At 38.3% G+C, this 21,020-nt stretch overlaps 1 protein-coding gene across 1 annotated transcript in view; it reads left to right on the forward strand.

Annotated features, from left to right (window-relative positions):
• stxbp5l (syntaxin binding protein 5L) overlaps window positions 1-21,020 on the forward strand; it is a 512,076-nt gene that overhangs the window by 223,729 nt on the left and 267,327 nt on the right. Inside the window, exon 7 of the mRNA XM_060832791.1 lies at window positions 12,902-12,985. Within this exon, the coding sequence (XP_060688774.1) occupies window positions 12,902-12,985 (84 nt within the window). The remainder of the gene's footprint in view (window positions 1-12,901; window positions 12,986-21,020) is intronic.

Here is a 21,020-nt window from a genome sequence, read left to right on the forward strand (position 1 = left end):
TTGATGGCCACTCAGTCTGCTGCTGGGAGGTTACTTTCACAGAGCTGCTTGACACCACCACTCAGCAGGGGACAGTTCCAGCATGGTGAATCCCAGCAGAGTCTTCATCCCTTTGTTAAACCCACAGTTTGTTGGTTTAACTGTCTACCTGCCACTCCTGCCACTGGGCACCTGCCTTCACTGAAATTGTCCAGAGGTGAGAGCACATTGGAGTGTTGACCAAATTTCCTACTCTCTGTTTTTTGCTCCAGGTCCCATTTTCAAACCCAATTCCACCGAATCAGGAAGTTTCTGCCCTGAATTGTCCAGAATGCCAAGGCACAACATATACCCTTTATTGAACAAATAGTAAGTTTGTAAGCTTTACGTTTTTTAAAACCAGACATTTTCATAAACTAACAAAATACCTCAAAGTACACGTTAATACGATTGCCAGGACTTTTAAAGAAATTCTTCCTGAATTTCTGAATATAAATGGTGGCAAGTGATTAAAAGTAAAATCCATCCTTGATGAAAATCTTTCTGTCAATTAAAAAAAGAATGCATCTGCATCATCTATGAGCAATTCATAAGTTACAAAGTTTTATATTTAGTCCTGTCATATTATACATCAAAATGTAAATTACCAGTCAACTCTCCATATTTTCTGTAAATCAAATAGCAAGTACTCTATGCATGGAATGCAGTCACAACATCAGGGCAAAAGCTGAACGTAACAAATCTGGATTTAGCTGGAAACTTTCAACTACACTTAACCTGTTTCTCATCTGAAAAATAAATGGTTGAGGGTTAAAAATTGGAAGGAGTTGGTGGAAGTGGTTAGGGATACTTGGTCTGTCAATGATGACTCTTTCTGGCAGGCCTGCAAATTAGTACCAGTTCAAGGATCATCTGTGCATTTTCAGGTAAATATACATTCAGATATATATATATATATATATAATATATACACATACATATATATAAGAATATCTATTTATATCAGACAGTAAGCTGCCTAACTAGTTGCATTTGAGTGCATTATTAGACGTTGCTGTAGAAATATGGTGGATCAATTCATGCACCCAGTATGAATATAAATGCTTTACCCAGCCCCACAAGAGTTCTGCCACCATTGGGTCCTCATGAAGTTTTAATGGCTGTCTCTGGCTAAATTCATTCATGGAGCTGCTGGATTGCCAAACATCGAATATGACAAACTGTCAGCTAGCATCCATCAACAACTTAGCACTTTTCCTTACTTATGCCCAAAATTAAAAAGTGGTTGAGTGTCTTGTTGCTAGCTACAGATGGCTGGTGAGTGGTGAAACTCTGTCAATTTCACATTCATTTTGAAGAGAAGTTAAAATGGTCCATATGTTAGTAGTTTGCTCGGAAAGCATTTGAAACATACAGGTTTTAAGCACATCTGAATCAGCCTTCATTGTGCTATACTTGAATATGTTGCCAAAACTTTCTGCAAAATGTCCCATTTTTCAGCAATATCTAGATCTATAAAGGGTTCATTCAGTACAGTGCTGTATCGTTTTATGCTAGTCCATGATAGGATAAATTGATTGAACAAGAAATGATCTGTGAATGATGTTCTGCCTTCCTCTTTATTGTTTTACCTATGGAAAGGCAGTGAAGATTATCCCACCGGTTGTGTTCAAGAGGATTAATCTGAAGTTGAATCTCAGTATCTACTGTGGTAACGCGTATACAGAAGTCTCTTGCAAAGTTCTTCGGAGTTTCTTTATTTTTGCAAAGCATGTTAAGAAATACAGTCCAAAATGCTAATGATCTGATTTCAGTGGTAATGAGAGGAATACTTCAATTGTATATTCGTGTGAATGCGCGCGCGCGTGTGTGTGTGTGAGAGAGAGAGAGAGAGAGAGTGTGAATGTGAATGACTGAGGTAAGAAACATATTAAACTTTTCTAAATGCCCGTTTCTGTAAATAACTTTACAACACAAATGCAATTTCTGGTAGATTAGATCAGTTTTGGGCATTAATGTTGTTCATTGTGTTCTCTTGGTGTAGTCATATACACACTTGAGCAAATTTTGATGTGTATTCTAATTTGGAAGGTCAGGCTTTGCTCCTGGTGTTCATCATCAATAACAACACTAAAGCAAATTCTGCGCTTGTGAATGTTTTAAAGATTCTGGTAGTGGTATGCAATGGTTACATGACAAGTTGAATATATCTAGTAAGCAACTAATGTTACATAGCAGCACCTAACTTAATCCAAAGTATGCCTCGTATAATCTTATTTTAAAATAGCATCTGCCAATGACAGTACTTTGGTGGCACAGTACCTGGAGTTTGCATGGGCATAGGATAATACAAAGAACTGTAGAATGAAAAACTACAGCATGTGGAGTTCACTTTGGACAATCACAGGATAGAATATTGTGCCATGCCATTTTATTTACTCATGTACACATCCTCCATGTTTCTGAACAACTCTATTAAATCTCACATTAAGTTTTTCTGTTCTAAGAACAACAACGCCAGCTTCCCCAGTACTTCTACATACCTGAAGTTCCTCACCTCTGGTATCATTCTGGTAAATCATCTCTGCACCGTCTCCAAGACCCTGTGAAATACCCAAATGTTCAATTATCAATCATGCCCAAAAATGTATTGCTTCAAACAGCAATTTATTATAATAACTAAAACTTCATCATGACTTTCACTAAAGACCACACAATATAACATCTGGATTAGCAGGAATTACATTTTTCAGGAGTTTCTACACTTTCTCCTCTTCTTTCACTTTTCTGTATTTTCAGTCTCCACTTCCTTTTTTTCATTAAGATATAGTACTCACTTTTCTCATTCTTGTCATTCTTTTTTATAATTTTGTCAACTTTTTAAAAATTTCTGCATGACATAACAACACACGTAAATGCAGTTGAGAAGAAATGCTCAAATTACTTATCTCAGTGATTGGCCAAATAATAAGGCACTTGGTTCGATTTTTACAGTGTGTTTTCAGGATGTGAGTCTTAACTGCAAAGTTCATTTCTGTTTACCCAACACTGTGAGACACACAATGGCCCTGACATTTACAAGGAGGTGAGGAAGGAGGGAGATCACACAAGGAAAATGTGGCAAGGCATTTTCTTCTGTTTCCAGTTGGCCAAGCAATAGACTGATCAGCTACCTGCAATAGGCAAGAAAACTTGTGGCAGGAGGATGTAATCAGGGACCATTGAAAACTGTTCCTCAAATAATCTGTATTGGATTAAAAAAAAGCAAATTACAATTTTTTAATGGAGAGAGACTAGCAATTATGGAGAAACAAAAGGATTTGGGTGTTCGAGTGCATGATTCACTAAAACAAGGATCCAACTGAAAAAAGAACTAAAGAGGCATGAGAAGCTGACCTTTTTCTCATGGAGTTATCCTCTTGTTCATTCTTCATTTTAAGGTTGCTATTGATAGTAACATGGTTTTGACCCATTCTGCAATGGGAAGAAAAACAGGAATTCAGCTCCAATGTTTGGGACATAGTTTTGTTTCTAGGTCTTTATCATATCTTTTGTGTCGATGGGACCAATTAAGATTATTTCTTTCTCAAAGCACCTCAAAGTTAGCAATTGCCTTTACATATGACTTGTTTATTTCCTGATGTGCTTAAAGGGGCCACTGAAAACCATGAAAGAAATTAGAAAATATGTTTTCTGTTCTTCTAGATTCATATTAACACTTCAAGCTGTCATCAAAATTCTCCCCATTGCCTTCCTCACCACCCCTGTTCCTGCTTGCGCACCCAGTTTTTAGCTTACCCCTGACTTGATTTGCCATTCAAGACAGAATCAAATCAGTGAGATAGATGAATATTTGTGACTGTGCGACACAACAGTTGCTAGGTTCATTCTAATGCGTTCATCTGGCAAAAAAGGCTTAGTGTCCAGATGTTTTTGCCCAAGTTTCAGATACTATCAAATGTAGCTCCAGTCTAATCATCACCTGTGTTTACTCTCGCTTTACCTTAAAATTATCCTTGGTCTTAGCTGCTCATGACCACAAGTATAAGGACTAAAATATTGATAGACTCTCAAATAGGCACAGGAATTATAATAGATGATTGACCTGTACATGAACAGTAGCTGTCATGTAAACTATACATCTCACAACTGCCACATATTGTCAATTATTCAGACATTCCAACCTCATCATCCAAGCAGATTGCACTGCACTCACAGGTGCATTCTCTTCTTTTTGCAGGACAGGTTGGCTCAAGCTAGAAATCGCAGGAGATAATTGGTGAGCACAAACATGAATACAGATCCCCACCAATGGAGCTGATGGCGGTCCCCATAATTAGATGATTATCGTTGAGGCTGTGGCCAGTAGTGAGACTGAAACCATAGAATACTGCTTTTTTCCCTCTCTAATCCATTTTCTCACTTCCTACATTTCCTTATCTACAATTTGTTCTGATATACAAGCTGCAGATAATGTATAAAAAGACCCTTTATTTCCCCACCCCTTGCTACCCTCTCACGTCCCTCACTCCAATTCTATTCTTGTGCTTTCCTCCTTTCAAATATTTAAGAACTGTCATCTGGTGAACTTCTTGTGCAAAAGCATGAAAGTGCTAGCAACATAGGCAATGGTGAAGAAACACCATCACTCAATCGCAAACTGGCAACTTCCAGTTGAGATACTGCAGCGCATGTAATTTAAAGATTAGCTTGGAGTGATATCTGCTCATGACACGTTATTGCATGGAGAAAAGCTCACTCGGGTTCTCATTCAACAGAAGATGTGGTCACACATGAGTCCGACTGCAGAATTAAAAACTTTGAGGGGGTGATACACAGAAAAAGGCATGCTTGCCAGAAAAATTACTGTCCCTGTCATGGAGCAAGGATGAGTCCAGCTTTAACTTGGCGAAGACTTCTTGCAGAGCTTAAAACACGTCCTTTCTAAAAGAAAATACTTGCCATCTCTACAAAAAGACTCGTGGACTCAACTATGATATTGCATCTGAAGACTGACGTTTCAGCTTCCTAAAACTACCATCCATCTGCGCAATGTAGTGGATGCTCAAACTGAGGTAATGAAGTCTCAATCTCAAAGATTTCCATCATTGAAGGTAATAGTGTTCAAATGGGGCTTTCAGGGTTTCAAATCATCCACAGCTGAAGAGGATGGTTGAAGCAGAGGCAATCAATGATCTCAAAAATAAATTTTATAGGCACTAGGAGGAAGTAAACTTGCAGGGATATGGTGTGAAAGCAGGGCAGTAGAACTTACTGGATCAGTCCTCAAGGGCCTACGTGAATACTGTAAATGATTAGAATTTAGCCGAGCAGCTGTGCTCCAACTTGGTTTGCTGAGGCATTGGCAGTGATATTGGCAGTAGCACTGGTTATGTGGTGCACACACTTGCTGTACTGTCTTAGTATGACAGTTTTCCTGCTTCCACCATTGTCAATCCACCTGTGGCCCAGCTGTTGCCAATTAGTTAGCCGGCTCAGACTGCAAGACCTTCTAGGCCCAATGCTGCTTGAGGTCAATCTGCAAGGTCATCTGTAGTTTCTTCCACTGAAAGTCAGCAGTCTTCGACTTGCAAAACTGAGGTAGCACTGCAGATGTACACTAGGTCATGTAAAGGTCCCATCAAGATATGTGCCAAGGAAATGTGATTAGTTGATTTTTGTATGGAATATCAAATATTTTGTTAGATAAAGTTGGTTTGGAAGACTTGTTTCTCAATAGATTTTGTTTCAGTATTTCTGTCAAAAGAACATTTTGACGTGCCTTGCCATAGCAATGGTAAGATTCCGGAATATTTACTTTGGAGATTTGGGATTTGTGCTTGTGGCAACTACTTTGAATGAAGCAATCATGGGGTTGGCTAGAATAACGAAGTATTGGTTGCTTTCTTCTTCTCTTTCTCCTTTTCCTCCTCCTCAGCTGTTTACCATATCCTCAGTGGAAAGGCTGCAATCTCTTGTAGGCCAGATCATAGGAGTGAAAACTGGACCATCTTGATCAGGACACTGACCCCATTGAATACAAGATGGATTCTCCACAGAGGTCCAGGGAATGAAATCTTTGCTTAGCACCTCACTAATCTACCCTACATTGTTTCTCATGGCAACAGGGTATACCTTGCCGACACTAGTCATGTATGGTCATGTATTAGATTGGAGTTATTAGGTAGATGTAAAGTAAGCTTCACCCAACAATCATATCTCTGGCTTTGACCTGGCAGCTGAAACATTATGGGACAGTGAATTGGTGCAGAATAAATAATCATGACTGCTTCCAAGATAGCAGAAATACTCCAACTTACTGCTGATTAACACTTAAGGTACTGAGTGAATAACTTTGCTGTTTATAGGATGCAGTTCCTGCAAAATGATATACATTTACTGCCAAGCTGGCAAAAACACATATACATTCCACCTAGTCCTTCTGCTCAGAAAAATCGCATGGCTTCCCTCCCCCCAACATTTAAAAGTGTCAGTCATATCTCTGCAACAATGGATAGTAAACTGGGAGGTGTTAGAATTATCAACAATCCTGATGCAAAGAAGTTAAGGGCCACTGTTATCTTCACAGCCATTGGCAGCCCTGACTTTGTGCTGCTTGGAGGGTGCGGGTCTGGTTGCAAGAGGTAGTTGAGGTTAATGAGCACGTTCTTTGTAAAGCACTGACTATACGTGCACCATTCTGGCTTATTTGAAAGTAAAAGAGGTGCTCAGAGAAAATCCTAATTTGCTAAAGTCTCCTGAAGAAAATTCTACTCTCACTCTTGTTCCATCTGCAAACAGCTTGTCCTCCTCTTTCACAAACAAAAACAGAAGTTATTGGATAAACTCAGCAGGTCTTGCACCATCTATGGAGCGAAAACAGAGTTAATATTTCGAGTCACTGGATTTGAAACATTAACTCTGCTTTTCTCTTCAAAGATGCTTCTCGACCTGTTGAGTTTCTGCAGCATTTTGTGTTTTTGTTTCTGAGTTCCAGCATCCGCAACAACTAACCTGCAAGTTGTGGGCGGCACGGTGGCACAGTGGTTGGCACGGCTGCCTCACAGCGCCTGAGACCCGGGTTCAATTCCCGACTCAGGCGACAGACTGTGTGGAGTTTGCACGTTCCCTCCGTGTCTGCATGGGTTTCCTCCGGGTGTTCCGGTTTCCTCCCACAGTCCAAAGGTCAGGTGAATTGGCCATGCTAAATTGTCCGTAGTGTTAGGTAAGGGATAAATGTAGGGGTATGGGTGGGTTGCACTTCAGCGGGTCGGTGTGGACTTGTTGGGCCGAAGGGCCTGTTTCCATACTGTAAGTAATCTTATCTTGTTATGAAGCTCTATGAAGCTAGAAGTGTGAGGAGTCCCTCCAGCTGCTGTAGGCACATTCAGTTGTGTCAGGTTGAAATGGCTACAAGATTGAATGTAGCAATGTTAATGTTACATTAGTCCTACATGCTGACTGATATCATAATCTGTTCAGTCTGCATACTTACGGCACATATTCTCATCGCCCACCTAACACCTCCACCAAGATGGTATTTGGTACAGGTTGCACTAGATTATGGCCATTATAGAACCTAATTTTCTATCCATAATGCTTCTACTTTAGGTTTTCTCCACATCAGTATATTCATAAACTCTTTGTTAACTACTCATTTCCTTTCACAAAGGGAATATATGATCGACCAATTTCTGGTCTGTTAAAGATGCCTTCCATGGACACTGACAGCATGGCATTTTGATAACATTATAGCTCCAATAAAAACTATATTTGAAAACAAGGTTGTTGATAATGGGAGCTTTGTATTTAGTAGGCACATCAGGAAAATACTACAAATCTCACGCTTTGGAGGAAGGTAATTTATTTGCAGAACAAACTGCTAGAATTACATCTTTGAAACAGAACATTACAAAACATCAACACACAAATAATAATAATAATAATGAGGTAAATAATATTAGAGATATTAAAAATAATAACTCAAAGATTGGTATGGGAGAAATGGATTCTAATTCATGTGCACTAGTTCTGAGAAAAGAGAAAGCTGTGCATTTCACACAGGCTTTAATTGAACCATGCTTTGACCAGTGTCCTAAATTGTATAAATAAGGTTGTAGATAAGGCTTTAAACTAATCATTTGAGGGGAAAGTTCATTTGAGGGTAAGTTTAAATAATCAAAAAGAAATGAAAGAGCAGACATGCAGGGTGGTGAAGGGGCAATAATAGTCAAAGTATCACAGGAAGGGGTAAAAAATATAAGCAGCACAAATTAGAACTAGAATAAGTAATAATGGCAAAAAGTCAAAGCTTGAAGCTCTTTCTATAAATGCATGCAGAATTTTTAACTAGATTGATGGATTAATGGCACAAGTAGAAATAAATATATGCGACTTGATAGTTTATTACAGAGGTGCATTGCAGGGTGACCAGGATTGAGAACTCAATATTAAGGTGTTTTTGATATTCCATAAAGATAGGCAAAATGGGAAAGAAGGTGGGGTAGCATTGTAAACAAAGGATGGTATCAGTGTGAAAGTGAATAGTGATATCAGTGCAATAGATCATGTTGTTCATGCCAATCAGTTTGGATGGAAATAAAGAATAACAAAGGGAGTTGGCTATAAACCCCAAAGCTGCAAATGTGTTGCTGGTCAAAGCACAGCAGGCCAGGCAGCATCTCAGGAATAGAGAATTCTCTATTCCTGAGATGCTGCCTGGCCTGCTGTGCTTTGACCAGCAACACATTTGCAGCTGTGATCTCCAGCATCTGCAGACCTCATTTTTTACTATAAACCCCAAAGAGCTATCTCACTGTAATAGAACAAGATATAAATCAGGAACCAGTAGAGCCATATAGAATGACACTACAATTGTAAATCGGTTGATTTTAATCTGCAAATTGACTGGCTGAATCAGATGAGCAAAAGTAACATGGAATTGAAATTTGTGAGTGCATCAAGGATTATTTCTTAGAGTCATATGTTGCAGAACCTACCTTGGAATTGGCTATTTTAGATTTAACTATGTGAAATTAGTTAGGATTAATAAGAGATCTTATAATTAAGGATCTTCTAGGGGTAGCAATCACAACATAGTAGAATTTCAAATTCAGTTTGAGGCAGAGCAACTCTGATTTTAAACTGTGTCCTCAACTTGAGCAAGAGCAATAACATAAATATAATGAAAAAGTTGTCTAAAATGGGCTGGGAAAATTGACTAAGGAGAAGTTTACTGGATGCGCAGTGACAATCATTTGAGCAAATTATTTCATTATACTCACTAAAAATTTATTTCGAGCAAAAATAGGAGATGATGAGATGGATGAACCACTAATGGTGGTTGAAGGAAAAAATAGATAAAGTGGTGAAATCCAGTGGTAGGCCAGAATATATGGAATTTTTTGGAACCAGTAACTGATGACTAAAATGCTGCTGAAGCACATAGGCTCAACGTGATATGCAAATGAAGCAAAGCTGGTATGAGAAATAGAAAGCATTTTCACACATCAAGTTGTTAGGGGATGGAATGCATTGCCTAGAAATGTGGTGGAGGCAGGTTCAATTGAAGCATTCAAGGGCATTGGATGGTGATTGGCATTAGATAATGGACTCACGGCAGGCATGATGGGCTGAATGACCTTCTGCACCATAATAAATCTGCAATTCTGAAGAGGGAGAAAATTGTTTCTGAAAGTAATTGGTAAGAAATATTTTTAAAAAACAGCAAATATTAAAAACAAATGGCAACAGGTATAAGCAAAAGAGTGGCTAAAGTGAATATGAGACCCTTAGGGAAAGCAACTCAAGAATTCACATTAGGGAGCAAGGAAATAGTAGATAATTTGAACAAAAATTTTGCATTTGATTTTAAGGAGGAGGACACTATAACCATCCCAAAGATATCAGATAACAAAGTAGGAGGAAAACTCTTGTAACAGTCTCTGTCACAAGGGGAAAAAGTATTTGATAAACTAGTGGGACTAAGGACAGACTATTAGCCAGGACCCAATGGCTTGCATCCAAGTGTTTTAAAGGAAGCAACTACAGAGATAGTGGGGGCATTGATCAAAATATTCCAGAATTCTTTGGATTCCTAGAGGGTTCCAACCTTTTCAAGAAGGGAAAGAGACCGAGTTGATAAAGGGGAGTTGATAGATGTTGTGTAATTAGATTTACAGAAGACATTCAACAAAGTGCCTGATAAAGATTATGGCACAAGGTAAGAGTTCACAGTATTGGGGGTAACAGTATTGAAATTAATTTTTTTTAGGTTGGAAAGACATAACTGGTGCAGTGCTGCAGGATAAATTCCAGAGTCCCAATTATTTATCGTCTGTATTAATGAATTGAACGAGGAGGCAGAGTATAATGTATCCAATTGGCTAATGACACAAAAAAGGGCATGTTGTGATGAGAACATAAGGAATCTGCAAGATTACATAGATAGGTTGAGTGAGTTAGCAAAAACTTGGGAGATGATGTTTAATATAGGAGAGTGTGAAGTCATGCACTTTGCTCAGAAGAGTCAAAAGACAGATGATTATCTAAGTGGGAAAAACCTCCTAAAACATTACAGAACGGGGGATCCAGGTGTATTTTTTTGCATGTAACATGAAAGGTTAGGATGCAGGTGCAGCAAGTAATGAAAAAGGCAAATGAAAATTTGGCCTTTTTTGCTAGAGGGTTGGAATTTAAAAATAATAGAGTCTTGTTACAACTGTAAAGGACATTGATAAGTTCACACCAGGGGTTCGTATGCAGCTTTGGACCCAGTATTTAAGAGAAAATAGAAGAGCAATTGAGTCAGTTGAAAAAGGATTCACTCGACTGATGCTTGGCTGAAGGTGCTGGCTTATCAAGAACAGCAAAATAGGTTGGGCCTTCATTAATTGTAATTTAGAAAGATGAAGTGTGATCTTATTGAAACGAAGCAGTTTCTGAGGGGGCATGACAAACCAGTTGTTTCCACCATTGGGGGAATCTCAAACTAGAAAACTTAGTTATAGAATAAGGAGACAGTCTTTTAAAACTGAGATGCAAAGGAATTTCTTCTCTGATGGTGGTGCATGTCTGCTTTTCTCCAGAGAGTTTGAAAGAGGAGGTAGATAGTTATTTGAACTATCTGTGAGCTGAGGGCTATGATGAACTGGTGGAAGAGTTGAGGCATGAGGCAGATCAACCATGGTGTTATAGAATGAAGGGACAGGCTGGAAATAACCTACTACTCCTATTTCTTATGCTCTTATGTTAGGCTTACCATAGAGGTAGACCAGCCAGGGTGCATCTGTGCAGGAATTTGTTCTGCCTGCCTCTTCAACCTGACATTTATATCTCCATCCATTCTAACAGTTAACTTGCTGATGGTGGCCTCTTTTCTGGTCTTAAGAGTTCAATCATTCTTCATGATCTGGATGAAGTGACCTTCATATTGAATTAAGCAATTAAGACTGTCACTATTTAGTCTTCTCCACTCTATCTGGACTTTTCCATCCCTCATTGCTACTACCAGGTGATCTTTCCATTGCCTATCCCTGATCGATTTGAAAGAGGGGTCTAGGAGCACAGTGCAATTGAACAAGTTCACCACCTTCAGGGATACCAGGTCCTTTCCTTCAGCTTGCTTGTATTCATAAAACCTGTGTTGTAACTGTGTCACATTACTGCTGACCACAAAAACACCTGTCAGTACCTCAAAGGTGGGCTATGGACATCTTTGAATACTCGTACCTCTTCCCAGCATTTCCTGATGGGCTTGTTCACACAAATAACCTGGCACAAATACCAGTACCTTACTCGAGTTGAAGTCCTTAGACACCATAACTAGCGGTGTACCTTCAATCTGGTCTTCAATCACTGGATTAACCTCTGTTTCTGGTCTTCCCTGAATGAATCCAGCTTCCATTCAACAGCAAGTGGGGTGCCTGACCAGCAGTATCATTTCATCAAGGCCATGCACATGGGGTGGCTCTGTCTCTGTCTACACCAGAAATGTACCATTACAGTTTTACACAAATGGACAGCTCAAAGATCATGCAGCAGGGACTCTTCATTCAACATGGGAGGGACCAGGTTCAAGAAGCCAGTGTGGAGGTTTAAAGCGGGGGGTGGTTCACTGACCTTGTGAGCAGTTTTTCCACTGTGTCCTTAAGGGGGGCCTTCTTAATTGATAGTAACCAACACAGCTCGATTTACCAGGCTTCCCATATGACATTGGACTCACCCTGTCAAGGGTAAAATACTGGTGGCAAGGAAATGAGACCATTAAGTGGTCATCAAAATCTTAGATCATACGGTTAAGCGCTTGGTACGAAGCTCCACCTGCCTTCAAACCCACAAGAAGAACACAATAATCCAGTGCTAGAATGGTTACAGCACAGGAAGACATTTGGCCCATCATGTCCATGCCAATTTTCTACAATTTTCTTTAGCTCATCCTCCATTGAAGTCAATCCTGTGTTTTTGAAATCTTCACCATATCCACTTAATTGTGTGCAATTTACGCTTGCATTTGATAGAGTGAGAAAATACTACAAACCTATTTATAACTCAGAGGTCTCATAACGTCCAGAAAAGGTAAACATTTATTTAAATCATGATTTGCTATTTAAAAATAATATTTTGTTCTCATGGTCCATCTGTAACTCTGTGTGGCTGTAACATATTTTCTCTTTTTGGTCTCAGTATATGCATTGTGTCAGATTTCCACTTCATGCAACATCAAGTGCCGAAAGGCCTGTACTGCTCTATAATGTTTTATGTCCTAAAATATTGTTTTGCAGTTTCTACACTGCGAAGATGTACACAGCTAATAAACATAGAATTTACATGTAAAAATGTAACACATTCTGTTGCTGCATTAGACTTGAAGGTGAAACAAATATATTTGTTTGGAATTGATATCTTCAATTTCATGTTGCAGCTGCTCATGGGATTTGAAAGTGGAACAGTTGTGCTGTGGGACATAAGGTCAAAGAGAGCAGATTTCAGATTTTATTATGATGAGGTGAGTAAAATGTTAATGTTTTAAAGAATGTAAGATTCACTTTTGGAAAATGTGGATCTAGCTTTAGTGCATGAATTTTATATAATATTTAGATTGGGTCAAACATCAGCTTTTATGAAGTTTTCATTTTGTGGAGCTGCACAGGACCTTGATTTTATGAGTACTTTCCATGTGATGTAATGAAATGCTTGGGAACTGCAGGTTATGTATGAATTTGGTAGCTTTATAGTAAAGACTACAGCCTGTACTAAATTGTTTAAAGAGAAAATACCAATTTTAAATAGTCCTAATGGACAACTTACTAAGTAGTAAACAGAAAGTAATTTATAGTGATGAGTTTATGGTGCTATAATTGCAGCAGTTGCTTTAATTGCAGCAGTGGAGGTCTGACATAGGTAAGAGTGAACAGGTAAGATTGAAATAGGTAAGAGTGGCAACATTTTCAGAATAATCTCCTTTAGGTTTTGTAAATCTGATCATTTTAAAATGCAAATAGAAAAGCAAAACATTTAACTATTTGCAGACATATTTTAGATGGACAATTGAATTTGTTGAACTAATTTTGATTTGAGGAATCCACATTTGGATTAATAATGTGGGCTGTTTTCTATCCACTTGTCTGAATCCAATTTAGAAGGCTATGAACCTGTATAAATATGGCCAGAATGGTAATATGTTAATAGCATTGAAATTTTGTGGATCTCATATTTCTGTAATTATTCACACAATTAGTTGCAGGTTTTGACAGTAACTAGTCTTCAAAATATTAGATTAAATATGAATTTACATACTATAATAAATGGTCAGAACTTGTGTCTAATAAGCTATCAATAATTAGTACTAAAATGAAGTAGTTAATTGAAATGTATAAAAATGTTCTAAATTCATGTATGGATCTCTGATGAATTTTGAATATAGTAAAATTGCTAAATGTGAAATTCAGACATTCCTCATCTTTTCTTGGTGAACTTTTATTCACACTTCAACCTATTTCTGAGAACTTATTGAATTCAAGCTTTTTTGGAAAGATCTTGTAATTTTCAAATGTTTTTATCTGCTATCAAAATTAAATGTATATTAACTGGCTTGCTATTAACATCAAAATAATATTTACATTTATTTATATTGTTGTTCTTAATTGCATATGCCACAAACACAGCGTCCTGCATTCTAGAAGCATTTAACCCATTTCCATGACTAAATCAAATGTACACAATGGAAGAAGCATTTATTTCACATGAAATAAATGGATACCAGCTAACTTAAGCATTCATTCATTAAAAATGAAATTATTAAACAATTCACTTTAGAATCGTCTACACAATAACATGAAATGATGTAAGGTGGTTTCAATTGCCCTTCCACTGAATTTTCCATTTTTGCTGCAATACATCTAAGAAGGGAAAATCACTGGACTGTTATGGCGAGACATTGGTTTCTCTCCCAATATTTAAATAATCTGGTTTAGAAGGCAAACAATCAAGATTTGCAGATAAGACAACAATATTGCGCATAATTAACAGCAAAGAAAATTGGAACCAATTTAAGAAGATATAGACAGGGGCATATATTAAGCAAATAAATGTCAGGTGAAATCTAATGAAGTTGTTGTTATAAAGTTGTATACTGTACCAATTCTAAGGGCATATTGTAAATGTTAGTTTCTGCAGAACCATCTATAATGCATTGGCTTGATTGGTCACCACCAATCTTATTGGCATTATTTGAGCTTCTGATACCATGAGCAGTTTGACCACACTATATTTTAGACAGTTTGTGGATAAGTGACAAAGTGACAAGTTATTCAAATGTTGATTGTTTCCGTGTACTGTTCCATGAAATGAATTCTGACATCTTAGTACCCTTCCTGATTATACCTTAATGATCATTGATCCCAATAATGCATGAATTCCATCTATGATGTTCTGCTAGTGAACCCTGCCATTTCTGTTTTGTTGATGTTATATCTGTGTTCTGCAGGGAAAGCAACAAATACACTGCCATTTACAAATGTAGTTTCTGATGCTTGTTTGATACATCTGTTGCCTGACTGGTAGTGCTTGAAAAGAGCTTATGTGAAAAAACCATAATTCATAGAAGAAGGAGTAGGTCATAGAAGTAGAATCTTTTACTAATTAAACAATTTTTCTGTCTAGGCCTCGAATATATTGAACAACCCAGCCTTGACAGTCCTTTGCGCTAAAGAATACACAGATACACAACCATATGAGAGAAGCAATTCCTCCTCATCGCTGTCTTAAGTGGGCAACTCCTTATTCTGATATTGAGCCCTCTGATCCTAAACCCTCCCATATGGGGAAACAACGTCTCCACATTTAAGCTATCAATCCTCCTATGATTCTAGGGGCTTATTCTTAGGACTTTTTGGCAAAGTGCCAATTTCATTGAATTTTATTGGAGGGCACTTTGCTGCAAGGTCACAAGATTTCTTGTTGTATCTTTCCAAGCTTTCCTCATTAACTACTTGTCCCATCACTATCATGTTCTTTTCATTTAATTTTGCAAAGCACTAATCCTGGAACTACTCGCCACTCAGCAATATCCTCCAAAAACCTGACATCCTTTTCACCCATTCCACCTTTCAAAGGCTTCTGTGCACTCAGACAAGCATTTGCAATCCAGTGTTCCCCTCACCAGCAACATAACAACCATAAACAAAAACAGAAATTGCTGGAAAAGCTCAGCAGGCTTGGCAGTATCTGTGAAAAGAAATCAGAGCTAATTTTGTGGGTCCAGTGACCCTTCCTCAGAACTGGACCCAAAACATTAACTCTGATTTCTCTTGACAGATGCTGCCAAAGCTTTTCCAGCAATTTCTGTTTTGTTTCTGATCGACAAAACCCGCTGTTTACAATAAATAATCGGCATGGTTGGCACTCCGTTGCACATTGAAAGCCATTCTCTCACTCTAATTGCTATTTAAACACCAGACCACACAGTTTACAATCTTTAGCTACATCTTGTCAAAACAACCTCTCTCTGCTCTGCCCCATGGCCCAATGGACACCCAGATCTGAAGATATTACAGCAGGGGAAGATCACATTCAGGTTAGCAATCAAACAATTCCAAACATGAGCTTTTATTTACAGCCAGCAAAAGTGAACACAGATTAAATGAATACAGCAGTTTGCTCTCACAATGCAAGCCAAATACTGGCTTGATGATTAACAACCATTATCCGTTGATGGTATCTTTTACTCAAGCTCCCATTATCTGGAAGTGGGAATCATTCTGGTCCTGGCAGGCTTGTAAGGCCTGACCCAGCTGAGCTTCATCATGCAAAGGAGGGCTTCCTTCTCCCTAATGTCCTCATGTTTTTCCTTGGAAGACTGCTTCCATTCCCACAGTTCCTCAGCATTGCTTTACTGCCTGCTGCAGAGCACAACATGCCAAGATGATGCAACATCACCTGTCTGAACTATAGTGGAGGACCCCCCCAGACCAGTCCAAGCAGCAGAGCCACTGCACCATGATACTGGTCACATCATGCACTCCAACTTAGTGAAGTTTCCTCGTCAGCTGAGGGTCCAAGACATCACATCAAACAAGGAGTGACTGCTGCGCCACAAATCCCTTCTCATCCCAGACCTACATCAATCATTCCATTTCTAATTGCATTCATTAGAGTCCATCATCATATTTACATAATATATGATGAAGCAATGCTCTATTCATCCCATACCACTCTCAATGGTTTCATAAATGAATGGATGCTTTTGTCACTGTTCACTTTCTTTTATATCTGAAAAAGTATATTGTGGATTCAAATAGGGACCAAATTGTTTTGGATCTGGTAATGTGTAATGAGGTAGGATTAATAATTATGCCAAAGTTAAAGATCCCTAATGAATTGTGACCATAATGGTAGAATTTAGCATTCAATTTGAGACTGAGAAACTTCATTGGAAAATAACTATGCTAAACTTGGAATGGCACAGTGGCTCAGTGGAAAGCACTGCTGCCTAACAGCACCAGGGTCCTAGGTTCGATTCCAGCCTTGGGTGACTATCTGTGTAGAGATTGCACGTTCTCCCCATGTCGGCATGGGTTTCTTCTGGGTGCTCCGGTTTCCTCTAAAGATGAATTGGCCATGTTAAATTGCCCATACTGTTAGGTGCATTAGTCAGAGGGAAATGGGTCAGTGTGGGCTTGTTGGGCCGAAGGGCCTGTTTCCAGACTGTAGGGAATCTAATGCTAAATAGGGGTAATGGCAGGAGTGAGCTGAGAAGGGGTTAGCAGAAATGATGGTTGAGGACCAATGGCAGACATTTAAGAAAACATGACTGACAGCAAAGATATATCAGAGTGAGAAAGAAGAATTTTAGGTAGGGGACAAAATTACCATGTTTAACCAAGAATAAAACTCAAAGAAAAATATACAATGTAGCAAAGATTAGTGGTAAGCCACAGAATTGGTAAAGTTTTAAAAGCCAATGAAAAAATTACCAAATAAAAGGGGCAGAAAATAAATTATGTGGGAAGATTAGCAAGTAGTATAAAAATGAAAATTGAGTTTCTTTATAAGTATAAAAAGAAAGAAGGAGGCTAAAATGAACATAGGCCTATCTAGTGGATGAGGCTGAGGACATAATAATGGAGAACAAAGAAATGGCAGAGGAATTGAATAAATACTTTGCATCAGTTTTCATAGTAAAAGACACTAACAGCATTCTAAAAATACTAAATAATCAAGGGGCTGAAGGGGGATGTGGAAATAAACACAATAACTGTCACTGGAGGAAAAGTGCTAGGGAAACTAATATGGCTGAAAGCCCATACATCCCCTGGACCAGATAGAATACATCTTATGATCTGAAAGGAAGTGTCTACAGAATTATAGTTCATGGACTGGTTAGTAATCTTCCAAGAATCCTTAGATTCTGGAAAGGCCCGAAAACATTAGAAAGCTGTCATTGTAACACTCTTATTCAAAAGGGGAGGGAGAGAACAAAATGGTAACTATAGGTCCATTAACTTCACATCTCTCACAGGGAATGTGTTAGAATCCATTATAAAGAATGTAAAGTAGAGCGTTTAGAATACATAATATAATCAAGCAGAGTCAAAATGGCATCGTGAGGGAAAAATCGTGCCTGTAAAATTCTTTAGAGCTGTCTGAGGAGGTAACAAGCAGGACATATACAGGGGAACTAATAGATGTTTGGATTACCAAAAGGTGTTTGATAATGTATTGCACTTAAAGCTATTTAGTAAGATAAAAGCCAATGGTGTGAGGGGTTGTGTATTAACATGGATAGACATTTGGCTAACTAATCAAAGACAGAGAGCTGGGATGAAAGGAACATTATTAGGATGGAAACCTGTAACTAGTGGAATGTGTCAGTGATCAGTTCTGGGGCCACATTATATAGAATAATTTATTCATGACTTGGATGACAGAAGTGAATGTAATATCGCCAAGTTTCTGGATGACACAATATATGTGAAAGGCAAATCATAAAGAAGTCACAATCTAGAGAATGATATAAACAGGTTAGGTACTCAGACAAAAACTTAACAGATGGAATATAATGTGAGAAAATTTCAGTGAGCAGAACACAAGACTTGAATTTGATTTAAGTAGGGAGAGACCTCCTAAAGCCACAACATCAGGGGATTAGGGCCTCATGTCTGAATCCCAGAAACTGGCATTCAATTGGATAGGTAATAGGGAAGTGAAATAGACCATTGGCCTTTATTTCAAGGGAATAGAGTATAAAAATAAAACTATACATGGTACTAGTTATACTGTGAACAGTTTTAGGTTCCATATCTAAGGAATGATATACTGGCATGGGAGGCCAGAGAAGGTTCACCAGGTTTATTCCAGGATTTTCTTATGAGGAGAGTTAAAAATCACACAACACCAGGTTATAGTCCAACAGGTTTAATTGGACCTGTTGGACTATAATCTGGTATTGTGTGATTTTTAACTTTGTACACCCAGTCCAACACCAGCATCACCAACTTATGAGGAGAGGTTGAATTAAGATTACTATATTGGAAGATATTAAGGCAGAGTCTTAAAGGAACCGGGAAAAAAAGGCAATGGAGCAATTTGTGGCAGAATCATGTGAGAACTCCAATGAGGCCATCTCAATATCAGGAGGAACTAGCTGCATCTCTTTTGTATCTGTCAAGTGGCAAGGCAAGTTTCTCAATGGGCAGCTATGAATTATCAATTAAGGGAGGTTGTAATATTACTTTTTCTTGAGTGATGGTCATTGTGTTTATTTCCACCTCTCCATTTAGCCCTAGATTATTTATTATTTTTGGAATTATTAGTGTCTTCTGCAATGAAGACTGATGCAAAGTTTATTCAACTCCCCTGCCATTTTCTGATTCACCATTATTATTTCCTCAGCCCTCATCATCTAGCCGGGTAGGACTATCGTAACTTTACCTTTACCCCTGGGCAGGGGGATCACTTGAGTTGTCAGCAGATTCTATCAGTCTCACTTTGATTGCTGCAAGCAAAGTAGCACTTTTACTCAAAATTCAGGCCTACTTCAAGCTGCTGGATGCTTTATTTGTATAGTCATATAATCACAGAAGCAATAAATATTTCCATTCTTTGCACTCAAGTTCTTTGAGCTTAAGGAGTTGCTGGTGGCATTCTGTTGCCTTCAGCATCTGCCATAAGTATTCCTAAATGTGGTTAGTTACAACCAGACGATATTAAAAAAGTAGGGAACCAATCTTCTGGATAAGAAAAATAAAACAGAAAGCCTTGCAAGTTCAAAAAGTGTTCAACTAACTAATGAGAATTTGCGAATTGTTTCATCACTAACCTGACTTCATAGTTTGTGCAGGAAGGCAGCCTGCCCAATTTACGTCCAGCCCATGTCTTTAATCTTTCCATTGTATTGATGCTTGCATCTATTATTTAAACTATATCAAAACCTGGCAATTGTTGAGTCTTCTTTTTCTTGTCTTACCATAGAGTATCCCATTTGTTTTATGAAGTCTGAAGGAAATGACTGTTTCTTCAGGAATTTTTCAAAGCAACAAACATCTTTAAGACCATAAGATCTATGAGTAGAACTAGGCCATTTTGTCCATTGAGTTTGCTCCACCATTCAATGAGATCAATGCTAATCTGATAATCCATCTGATTAAACAGAGTTTCTCTCTTTGAGAACTGATGAGTAGTTTCATATCTAGTTCTGTTGTAGTAAGACAATACAATAAACTGATAGACCCTTCCACTAGTGGAAAATTAACCTTCCTATCCATCCCATCTATGCCTTTCATAATCTTGTACATTTCTACTAGGTTGCCTCTCAGGTTTTGCTACTCCAAGGAAAACAACCAGAGCCTTTCCAATCTTTCCTCATATCTCAAACCTTCCAACCCATTTAATATTCTTGCAGATTTTCTCTGCACCCTAATTAGTGCAATAAAATCCTTCCTATAATGTGGTGACCAAGAGAGTGCGCTGCCATTCAAGTCTAGGAAATATACAATGGGCAGTCCACATGTCCATTATTCTTCATAGTGCAATAGGCTGCCAAGAGAAGAATGCTATCCAAGAGGATGCACGAGCACTTAAGGACAGTTTAGCAGTCTATGTGAACTTTGAAACACTGAAATATGTTGGAAAGATGACAAAGAGGTGTCTCTGGATTGTTCTCAACCAGTTGCATTTTAGTAATAAATTCACTGAACATTTGGATATCAAATGCTAACTGAAGCTTCAAAACTACCTAATCTGCCACGCAATGTCAGTGCCCTGTCTCAATGACTGCTGGATTCTCTCTGATGGTGAGGAGGACCTATAAAGTGCAGGTATTTGAAATCAGGATCCCTGAAGATGCCAAGTATTTAATCATATGGATATGAAAACACTCAGCAGCTGAAAAGTTCAAAGATTTCAAAAAATAAACAGGTCCACATATCCTTTGCAGTGACCAAATAGCCATCAGAAAGTAAAGCCATTTTTAGAAAGTGCAAACCCAGATCATTCATCCTGGAAGTAGATTTTCATTAGATTCACTCTAGCTTTTCATGCTC

Source organism: Hemiscyllium ocellatum, chromosome 12, assembly GCF_020745735.1.
Source record: "Hemiscyllium ocellatum isolate sHemOce1 chromosome 12, sHemOce1.pat.X.cur, whole genome shotgun sequence".
Lineage (NCBI taxonomy): Eukaryota > Metazoa > Chordata > Chondrichthyes > Orectolobiformes > Hemiscylliidae > Hemiscyllium > Hemiscyllium ocellatum.